The 11,898-nt window shown below is 39.0% G+C and overlaps 1 protein-coding gene across 2 annotated transcripts in view; it reads left to right on the forward strand.

The window, feature by feature from the left end:
- The window catches only part of MIPEP (mitochondrial intermediate peptidase), a 213,713-nt gene that overhangs the window by 3,388 nt on the left and 198,427 nt on the right, over positions 1 to 11,898 (forward strand). For both annotated transcript variants that reach the window (XM_014548582.1, XM_005877283.2), the window contains exons 2-4: positions 231 to 404; positions 6,224 to 6,312; positions 9,363 to 9,449. In XM_014548582.1, coding sequence (XP_014404068.1) covers positions 231 to 404; positions 6,224 to 6,312; positions 9,363 to 9,449 — 350 coding nt within the window. The remainder of the gene's footprint in view (positions 1 to 230; positions 405 to 6,223; positions 6,313 to 9,362; positions 9,450 to 11,898) is intronic.

Here is an 11,898-nt window from a genome sequence, read left to right on the forward strand (position 1 = left end):
GGGAGCAGGGAGCAGGTAGTAGGACATCCCCTAGGGCTCCCAGTATGTGATAGGGGGCAAGCTGGGCTGAGGGAACCCCCTCCCCAGTGCACAAATTTTTGTGCACCGGGCCCCTAGTAATTATATAATAGACCAACAAAACCCAAGATTTTCTTTATGAAAAATAGTATTTATACATACCAAAAAATAATATTTTTGGTAATAAATTGGAAATACTCATTGAATTTCAGGGTCTTTTTGGAGTTCCCGAGCTCAGTGCCCCAGAAGGATTTCGTATCGCACAAGAAAACGCCTTGAGAAAGACAGATTTGCTGGTGGCGCGTGCATGTTCCACTCCACCTGGACCACAGACTGTGCTCATCTTTGATGAGCTCTCTGATGCCTTGTGCAGGGTGGCTGACTTGGTAAGATTTGGTGTTAAGACTTGTAACTTCCTCTCTAAAATTTAAAGTTTATTAGGTTTAATATTAGACTGCAAGGTTAAAAATGTCTGAACTATTTGAGAGCTGTTATATGTAATTTGTTATAGTGAAGTATGTCATTAAGAATGGGAAAATGTGTAGGAAATTGTAATATTTAGAACTTGTAATTTAATATGTATATTTAATAAAATATACATGTCATATGTAGTAAAAGAATGATCACTCATATGTCAAAGTTTTTTTTGTATGACCAAGATTTTTTTTTAAAATCATTTAAAAAATTTTTCAATTACAGTTGACATAGATATTATATTAATTTCAGGTGTATACCCCAGTGATTAGCTTAAGTGATCATCCTGAAAAATCTCATACCTATCTGACACCATACATAGTTATTAGAATATTATTGACTATATTCTCTATGCTATGCTTTATATCCCCATGACTACACTATAACTAATTTTTATTTGTGCTCCTTAATCCCTTCACCTTCTTCACCCATCCTCCTAATCTCCCTCCCGTCTGGCAGCCATCAGAATGTTCTCTCTTTCTATGCGTCTGTTTCTGTTCTGCTTGTTTGTTTATTTTGGATTTTTAGATTCAATTGTTGATTAGGGTTTGGTGGTGATGAACTCCTTTAGCATTTTCTTGTCTTTATCTGACCTTTAATTCTAAATGATAGCTTTGCTGGGTAGAGTAATCTTGGTTATAGGTCTTTGGTTTTTATTACTTTGAATATTTCTTGTCACTCCCTCTGGCCTGCAAAGTTTCTATTGAGAAATCAGCTGACATCTTATGGGTACTCCCTTGCTGCTTTTCCCTTGCTGCCTTTAAGATTCTCTGTTTATCTTTAACCTTTTGCATTTTAATAATGATGTGTGGTGGTGTCTGCCTCTTTGGACTCATCTTGTTTGGGACTCTATGTACTTCCCGGACTTGTATGTCTATTTCTTTCACCAGGTAAGGGAAGTTTTTTGTCATTATTTTTTCAAATAGATTTTCAATTTCTTGTTCTCTCTCTTCTCCTTCCGGCACCCCATGATGCGAATGTTGGTATGCTTGAAGTTGTCCCAGAGGTTCCTTATACTATTTTCATATTTTTGGATTCTTCTTTCTTTTTGCTGTTCTGATTGGGTATTTTTTGCTTCCTCATATTCCAAATTGCTGATTTGATTCTCGGCATCCTCTACTCTACTGTTGATTCCCTGTAAATTATTCTCCATTTCAGTTTGTGTATGCTTAATTTCTGACTGGTCCTTTTTTATGTTGTGGATGTGTTCACTAAGTTCCTTGAAGTTCTCACTAAGGACTAAGTCCTTAAAGTTCTCAAAGCTCCTTGAAGTTCTCAGTAAGTTCCTTGAGCCTCCTTATAAACATTGTTTTGAACTCTGTATCTGGTAATTTGCTTGCTTCCATTTCATTTCATTCTTTTTCTGGAGTTGTTTTCTGTTTTGTTCATTTGCGACATGTTTCTTTGTCTTGGCATTTTGGCTGCTTCCCTGTGTTTGGTTCTATATTAAGTAGAGCTGCTATGTCCTCTGGACTTGGTAGAGTGCCCAGTGGCTCAGCTTCCCAGTCATTTGAGCTGGGCACTCCAGGTGTACCCCTACGTAGGCTATGTACACTGTCCTGTTGTAGTTGAGCCTTGATTGTTGGAAGGGATTGACATCCAGACCAGTCGGCTGTAGCTACAGTGGAAGAGCTGCTGTGCATGAGCTGACCCTATGGAGCAGGACTTGCTTCATTGGGACTTTGTGTCATTCATGGAGGTGGTAGGGTTGTAATCTGACGTAGTCTGAAGCTGACTACCGGGTGCACTGGCTCTGGGGCCTCCTGGGAGGTGCAAAGTCTGCTACTTCGTGTGCTCTGCCTGGGGGCATCCGACACAAGCTACAGTGATCTGCAGATGTTTGCTATTTGTGTTGGGCTTGAAGGTTCCCAGGAGAGGTCAAGCTGTGAACCAGTCATATGTAAAAGCCATTGGACACAGCTTGGGTGGGCCTGCAAATTGGGTGGGATGAGGTCTCAGGGAATCACCAGGGTTGGGCAAACAGTATGAGCCAGGTTAATGGAGTCTTAGGTATGGTGCCTGCCTGGGGGCTCTGTGTGGGGGGAGAATTCAGCAAAGGAACAATGGCCTCTTCTAGAACTTTTGTTTGGGAGAAAGCTGCCCCACCAGCTGTTGTCCTGATGCCAGACAACTTAGTTCCTCCCCATATGTCCCTGATTCCTTTCAAGCTGCTGCCCTAATGCTGGAGTTCAGAGTGAGTGAGTTCGAGTAAGTCTGTGCACAGGCTCTTTTATAGGACTGACTGGGATTCCAGCAGCCTCCGTCTTTCTCAGCCAAAAACCCTGCTGGTTTTTACAGCCTGAAGATATGGGGACTTCTCTTCCAGACACTGGATATCTGGGCTGAAGGGTCTGGTGTGGGGCTGGGACCCCTAGTCCTCAGAGGGAACCTCTGCAGCTAAGATATCCCTCCCAATTAAAAAACTGCCACACGTGTTTGGGACCAGCCCATTCCATGCCTTCACCCTTCTTACCAGTCTTGATGTGGCTTCTTTAATTCCCTAGTTGTAGGACTTCCACTCAGCCAGATTTTAGGCGGTTCTGAATGATGTTTGTTCTGTAGTTTAGTTGTAATTTTGATGAGGTTGTAGGAGGAGGCAAGTACCACATTTATCTATGTCGCCATCTTCCGTGACCAAGATTCTTTCTTTATGAAAACTACCAAAATTCTAATAAAAATTTATGTTTGTTTACAATAAAATTAATCTTATAAAAACCAGTTTTTATAAACCTTTTAGGGAATGCATTTTGTAATTAAAAGTAAGGTTTTAACATCAAACTGATTATATTAAAAATGCTTGTTTCTTAATATTTTGAAGTTGAAATAGAAGTGTACCTAGGTTTCTTCAAACACAAAACCCATTGCTAAGGCAGAAGGCATGATTTTGTCAGCCCAAGAGAATCACGTCTTGATTAGTCATATCAATGAAGGTGACTATAGTGGTGTACATGATGCAAGATCGTGATCACTCATGCTGCTGTCTCCTTGGTATTGGACTGTATATCGTTCTTTCTTCACATTCATTTAACATTGAGCCCCCACCATGTGCCGTGCCAGGCTCTGTAATAGGCACTAGGAATTACAGTCCTGATTAAGACAGACCCAATCTCTGACCTCATGAAGCATTATAGTGTTAACTTGTTTTTAAATCTCACTAAGCACCAGGCTGTGATAACCACTTTACCTGGATTAATAGATTGAACCTTCTCACCATATCTAATTTTCAGATGAGGAAAGAAAGGCACTAAGAGGTTAAATGATATGTCCAAGGTCAACTAGCCAGTAAGGAGAAGTTGGGCTTTGAGTCCAGGTAGTCTGGTTGCAGAGCTCATGTTCTTACCTGCTGTTCTGTACACTCCTGGGGGCTGGCTGGCTGCTTAGATCTGATGAAACCTTACCCGGAGAGGTTGGAAAGTTGGTTAGCCTTCCCATCATTTAAAAGAGTATTTATTTATTTATTGTAAAAATTATCATATAGTAAAATTGAGTTCTTGGGGGGAGGGTGGTACGGTTCTATGAATTTAACTCATTTTTCATGTAGCTACCACCACAGAGTATGAAAATATTCTATCACTCCAAAAAAGCTCCCTTTAATAATTACACCACTACCCCCACCTCTTACCCCTAGGCAACTACTGTTCTACATATTTATATTTTGTCTTTTCTAAAATGTCAGGTAATTGGAAGCATATATGCCTTTTTTTTTTAATATATTTTATTGATTTTTTTACAGAGAGGAAGGGAGAGAGATAGAGAGTTAGAAACATCGATGAGAGAGAAACATCGATCAGCTGCCTCCTGCACATCTCCTACTGGGGATGTGCCCGCAACCCAGGTACATGCCCTTGACCGGAATCGAACCTGGGACCTTTCAGTCCGCAGGCCGACGCTCTATTCACTGAGCCAAACCGGTTTCGGCCATATATGCCTTTTGAGGTTGACTTCTTTCACCTAATTTAAAGCCTCTTCATTTTTTTCTCCTGAAATGTTTTCTTTTCCCATACAACTAAATTGAGCAGTAACACCTTTCAGATCATCATACAATCACAGTAAATGTCCTAGTTCTAAGGAAGTTGATAAAATATTTTGAAGGGTTTTTTTTGTTTGTTTGTTTGTTTTTTCAAGAGTGAAGTGAGATACGTTGTGGGCCCCTGGTTGTCAGGTCTCAGTTTTAATGGATCTTGGTTCTTTCTGTTCCTTTAGTAAGTGTATGCTAGTGCTTTGAATGATGTAAATTATATGAGATGTATTGCCAAAAAGGAGGTCTCCCTTCCCTGCTGAATTATATCACTGAAATCTGAAAAACAAAATGTCAGTGATTTTCACTATGTGTAATTGACTAGTGGCTTTTTATGTAAAAAATCCCAGGACTCACTGTTTATTTGTTGTCTTAGCCTCCATCTTAATTAAGCAGTGTTCTAGGACTTTTTCCACCTTTTGCTTTTGCTTTTGCTCCTTTGTTAAAAGATTTTAACTTCTCTGCCCCATAGCTTGTCCTATTTGTGAAGAGTTTTATATTTATGAAGTCTAATATCACATTAAAAACTAATATATGTCTTTGGGGAAAAAAATTTCAAAGAAGCTTCTTTCTTTTTGAACTTTTAAGATTTTACCTGTCAGTAAATTTAATACCGTTATAAGACAATGATTTTAAAAACTGTATTTTCTACCAAGTTGTCATTTTGCTTTACTTTTCTTTTTTAATACCCTTGCTGTGTAACAGAATTGTTTCTCTCATCGCTGCTACAAATGAGTATGCTAGTGTTTTAAGTTTTAATATCAATTATAAATTCTGCAACATGTAAATTGACAATTTATACAATATATTGTTAATTTTACATAGCTCAGTTTTCAGGTGCTTTAATACTGTTATTATTTCATCAAAAGTTGTATGTAACTATGGATTTAAATGTTTTTTGTTAAAAAGTATTTGATAATAAAATTAGGAAATTTTACTTGTGATCTTATTTTGTTATACGTCATACATGTCTTCTTGGAGGATAAAGGAAAAATAGTGTAGCATTTTGTTTTTTTCCTGCTTTTTTTTGCAATGTACTGCAGTTAACATGAAAAGTAAAATCTAGTTTTACCTGATTTCATATTAAAATATGAATTCTAGCTCAGTTTGATTCTAAGGTCAATATAGCAGCCTCTCAGCAGTGGTAGCTGTGTGCCCTTTAGATTAGGACTAGGAATTCATACTTATTACATGGGCTATAACGAAAGAATATGCCTTTGTTTTCTGCACAAAGGCTAGAATGTAGTTAAATCAGTTTTGAAACTGTAGTATGTGTCAATTAAAAAAGAAAAAAGAAAAGTCTCTAAGAGTTGTTCCCTGAATCCAGGTTAACATGTGAGAACCATATTGTAGATGAGTTTAATTAGAAAGACTTGGAATATGTGAACAAGAATCTGCTTGTTTGAATTGTAGAATTAGGAAGAATTCACTTGGTATATATTTACATTAGAAGGAGAAAGATTTTTCTAAAAGAAAGTTAGTAAAAATAGTAAAATCTTCGGGCTGAAACAAACTTGGTTCCAAGGAATAACAGAATAATGTTCAGAAAGAAGCTGCTTTGCCCTCCCTACTAGTTAGGAAAATTTCAGTAATGGAAATGCATAGGTCAAGCCAAATGGCACATTTAAAACTAGGTTTTTCATTTCCCCCTTAGATCTTGGAAGAAAGCTTCCCATCAAATTCCCTTTTTGTTTTGTCTTTTCTCTTCATTAGGCTGATTTTGTGAAAATTGCTCACCCTGAGCCAGCATTCAGAGAGGCAGCAGAAGAAGCTTGTAGAAGTATTGGTACCGTGGTAGAAAAGTATGTTTTCTTCCCCCTTCGTTACAGTATTGGGTGACGTAGTTTTGTGGATTTGTGCTCTAGGAAATGTATACGTGGGGCTTGTTCCTCCCCAGCAGGGTGGGGGATAGTATGTGTGAATATTGCACAGCTGCCCAGGGTGATGGGCAATGGGGAGGGCCCAGGGGGCAGGCAGCAGCTCTCATCTTCCCTGCACAAGCAGTGTGACTTTAGGCTAGTTATTTGTCATTTAGTTTCCTTGTCTGTAAATGGGGTAATAAAATGATTTGCCTCTGAGGGTTGTGATGAAAATAAAATAATACAAGTGCTCATAAAGGTGTCAGAAACATGGCAAACCTCCAATATCCTTATTATCATTGGTTATATTAAGTCAGTTTTTTTTTAGTATCTCAGTATTAAGTTGGAGTTTAGACTGTCATGTAATTAAACTCTTGTTGTGTTGATGGCTCTGGACCACAGGGCAAGAAGCCAACATTATCTCTACACAGTGGCCTTGCAGTCTCTGTGGATTTGGAATTAGACACATCTAGAGAGATGATAAAACTACCTGGAGGGCTGAGGCAGGCTGAGACTATGATGAAGTGACTTATTTAAAAGTTATTTTGAGGTAAATTTAAATATTGTAAGCCATCTCCAAGAGTTCCAAGCGGCTTGTTAAAATAACTTGGAGGTGGACAGTGCCATATTAAAAAACACTTAGGTGCATGATGCCATTCCAGAAAGCCAGAAAGCGTCTAAAGCAGCCGTGGGCAAACTACGGCCCGCTTTGAAATGAATAAAACTAAAAAAAAAAAAAGACCGTACCCTTTTATGTAATGATGTTTACTTTGAATTTATATTAGTTCACACAAACACTCCATCCATGCTTTTGTTCCGGCCCTCCCGTCCAGTTTAAGAACCCATTGTGGCCCTCGAGTCAAAAAGTTTGCCCACTCCTGGTCTAAAGCTACTGAGAGCACTGTGCTCACCTGGCATGAATTCACAACCAAATAATCAGGGCCAGTCAGCACGGGAAGACTTTCACAAATCAGAATCTGGATGAGGAGGAGCGCGAGTGTGGAGGTGACTTCTCCAGTTCAACAAGGCTTCCTGGAGGACCTGATGCTACAGGATGTGCTGCTGCTGCTTTCCCCACTGAGCATTGTGGGATCTCTTTGGGACAAGACATGTCATTTTTGTTATTGCCATTGAAAATCAAATTGTTGAATGGGATACATCTGGTCCCTGCAAATTCCAGACACTGAACATGAAGAAGGGGCTGAAATTGGGGTCTCCTTGGGAGAGAGTATAGCCTAGGGAAAGGCCCCAAGATATGAGTCAGAGCCAAAGCCTGGGTTGCCTGCCTAAAGTGCCCTGATTCTGTCTGGTGTAATGGGCTCTTATTTGTCTGGGAGGACAACAGGGAACCCTATTGGTTGTGAAGTGTTATCAAGAGTGTCTGTCCAAAGTCTTCACTTCCACTGGACATTGTTTCAGTCTTTTGTTATTCATGACATTCCTCTGCTGCCCTGAGACCAGCCCAGGAACCCAAAAGTAAAGTCACCAACCAACTCATAGCCTTCACTAGACCTTGATTTTTTTTATTCTCACTGAGTGCTGTGGCTCATTTTCTCTTTTGGTCTACCTGAGTCATATCCTAACTAACTGCTTCAGTTAATCTGTGAAAAATACAATGATTTTAGGTGCATGTGTAGAATTGACTTATTTTTCAGTAGTGGAATAAAAGCCTATAAGTAGGTGTGTTTGTTTAGAATTAATGCCGGATATAGACTAAAGTATAGATATTATATGAGGATCTTATGACTTTAGACACAGGTGGGAGATTTGCTCAAACTTCTGAAGAAGGTGCAATGCAGGCTACCGCTAAGCTGCTGCCCTTTTGACATGGACTAGCTCCTTAGGTGTGCAAGCTTAGAGGAGATGGACAACCAACCACGGTTTTCTCCTGGTTTCCTGGGATGAGTGACTGGGGTGGGAGAGGAGGTGATGTGTCTGCCTTTGTTGAGTGTTTTTTGATTGGAGGTGACTAACTCAGTTCCCTTGGCGTTCAGGGTAGCACATGAGAATGGTGCAACAGAAATCCTTTGATTTATTAAAAACTGCAGGATTTTTATTGTGACCTGACTGGAGAACCTGACCATCCAAGAGTCTGTGAGTAGGAATTGGCATATGGTTTTTATAACCTGGCCCTTCCCTGAGGAACAATAGGCAGGGGACACATTGTGTCTAGAACCAGCTCACTATTTAGCAGAGTATTAGGGCTTCTTGGCATCCAGGGAAGAAGGACTCAAGACCTGAAGGTGGTACTGTGGGGTTGGGTTGAGAGCAGTACTCAGGTAGGGGGCGGCCAAGGGCAGGCTGACAGGCTACCTAACAATATCTAGGGTTCATTAGTATGGGGAGTGTGTGCTGTACACACATTATCTCATTTAACCCTTAGGGTGACCTGAGGTCTAAGTAGCTGAAGGGTTCAAATAACTTGGCCAAGGTCACAGCATAGTACTAGGGCCTATGCTGCAGCCTGAGTGTGTGACTCTGAAGCCTGTGGCTTTGAGTTCTCATAATGTGGGCCTGTCATTCTCATCCAGATGAGCAAAGGTAGCCAGTCCAGTGTCTAGAGCACTCAGTTCAGAACTACAAAATTTTTTTGTTTGTTCATGCTCCCTTCCATTCTTACTCCTCTGCTGACTCCAGAACAAATGGCTGTTGCACATTGCTAATGGACTGGTTCTCAATGGCAGTGGGGTCAAATCACCGGTAACCACATTCTTTCCCTCCCCTCTTTCCTCTCTGCTCTCCGGGCTCCAGCTGCTGACTGACTTTAAATTTATCCTTTTACCATCCAAAACAGTTTGTATTTTAACACTTCGCCCAACTGACTGCTTGTCAATACATTAAATATGGTTATGCTATTCCTAGTCCAGATGAAGAAACAAAACAATCTTCAATCTTTTGGCCTCTGACATTAGAATCTGACATCCTTCTCTTGATGTAAAATAAAAAGTAGGTATTAGAAAATCATTTAATTTTTTTATTTGTAATTTTTATAGGTTGAACACAAATGTGGAATTATATCAAAGCCTGCAAAAATTACTAGCTGATAAAAAACTCGTGGATTCCCTTGATCCAGAAACCAGGTACTCATTTCCCTTGCACTTATTATGATTGTGACTGTAGAGGCTAGACTAGAAGACTCCTCCTGGGTATCTCTCTACTCACACCCCCTGGTGTCTGGAGTGTTTCTCCACAGGTATCGCTACATGATTCCTGCACTTTCTTTAGGACTCTACTCAAATGGTATCTCCTCTAAGAACTTTGTATGAGATCATATGCTTAATCCTCCTTGTTTTTCTTCTTAGTCCTAATCACTTCCAACATTAACTTATTTGTTAATTTGTTTATCATTTTTCTACCTCACTATTCTGGAAGTTCCTTGAGAATAGGAATCTGGTTTGTTTTATTCACTGCTGCAAACTTGGCACCTACAACACTCATGCCCTATAGTATGTGTCTAAAGAATTAATGAATACCTATAAACTATTGATAGTTACATTTAGCTTCATGCTTAAAGTTCCATAATTGATATCACCAGAAGATATTAACAAATTGATTTTATTTACTGGGTGGATGTCAAAACCCTTGCAATGATTTGCTGTGGTTCACTAGATTATATTTGTTAATCTGAATTGAAAAGGCCTAATTTCTAAGTGAATACATAAAAATATTTGATATTGGACTTTGGATATCATATTTCTTTGTTCAAATTCATTTACTATAAAATAGGTGTTGTAGGGTTTGTCATTAACCCACCTAGGTATTTTTTGTGTCATAGCACAGATATTAACATTTTTTCTTACCTGTTTGTACTTATCTACTTTTTGTTTATGGGACACTTTCTTTGACTCCTTGATTTCTCCCTCCTCCTGCTTCCTTCTCTCCTTTCTGTCTCCACATGTGGCTTGTGACTTAAAGTGAAGCCCTACCCAACAGGGATCAGTTGATAATGGGAACTTGTGTTAATTTGGTATGTGAGTAGCATGATGTATGAGTAGTATAATAAGGCTGTGTTGGGGGATGCTTTTACCTGATTGTCTGGTATGCAGATGTTTATTTGGTCCTACTGCACATTGATTCTATGCTCAGTATACTAGTAAAGCTAGCTATACCATCAGAATAGTTTGTCTTTATTATAACTGTATTGTATTTAGCATTATATTGCCTTATTAGCAAAACAAGTAAAAGTTAAATGACTGCTAATTTTGCCAGATTTATTCTCAGCTGGTACTGACAACAGCAGGTTATTCATAATATGACTTTAATTTTCTTCTAAAAATTATTTATTGATTTTAGAGACATGGGAAGGGAGGGAGGGAATGAGAGAGAGAGACAGAGAGAGAGAGAGGGAGAAAGAGAGAGAGAGAGAGAGAGAGAGAGAGAGAAATAGAAGTTTGTTGTTCCATTTATTTATGCATTCACTGATTGATTCTTGTATGCGCCCTGACCAGGGATTCCACAACCTTGGTGTATTGTGATGACACTCTAACCAACTGAGCTACCCAGACAGGTCCATTATTTAACTTTAATAAAAATTGACTTTTCCATATTTTAGTGGTTAAAAGTTGTGACTAGCATACCATTTTAGATACAAAATATTTGTGTTAATAGGATACATACCACATTTCTGGATGTTACTAAAAATTCCAATAGGATCTTTTAACCAAAACAGCCTGGTACTGGCACAAGAATAGGCCTATAGGTCAATGGAACAGAACAGAGACCCCAGAAAGTGACTGACATCATCCTGGTCAACTAATATTTGACAAAGGAGATAAGAACGTACAATGAGGTAAAGACAGTCTCAAATGATATTGGGAAAACTGGGCAGGTACTTGAAAAAAAGTGAAGCTAGATCACCAACTTAACCATATACAAGAATAAACTCAAAACTTAGAAGAAAACATAGGCAGGAAAATCTCAGACATATCACGTAGCAGAATTTTCACTGATACATCTCTTAGGGCAAGAGAAACAAAGGAGAAAGTAAACACATGGAACTAAAAAGCTTTTACACAGCAAAAGAAACCATCAAAATGAAAAAGGAACCCACTGAATGGGAGAACATATTTGCCAATGACACGTCTAAAAGGGGGTTAATTTCCAAAATATATAAAGAATTCTTATAGCTCAGCAAAAGGATGACAAGTAACCCAATTAAAAAATGGGCACAGGACCTGAATAAGCACTTCTCCAAAGAGGACATACAGATGGCCAATAGACATATGAAAAAATGCTCAATGTCACTAATCACCAGAGAGATGCAAATTAAAACTACAATTAAGTATCACTTCACACGTGCCAGAATGGCTACCATCAATAAATCAACAAACATTAAGTGCTGGCAAGGATGTGGAAAAAAGGGAATGCTAGTACATTTCTGGTAGGAATGCAGATTGGTGCAGCCACTATGAAAAACAGTATGGAATTTACTAAGAAAAAAATTAAAATGGAACTAATGTTTGACTAATGTCCCACCTCTAGGAATATATCCTAAAAACAACAAAACACCAATCAGAAAGAATATATCCT

Source organism: Myotis brandtii, unplaced genomic scaffold (assembly GCF_000412655.1).
Source record: "Myotis brandtii unplaced genomic scaffold, ASM41265v1 scaffold516, whole genome shotgun sequence".
Lineage (NCBI taxonomy): Eukaryota > Metazoa > Chordata > Mammalia > Chiroptera > Vespertilionidae > Myotis > Myotis brandtii.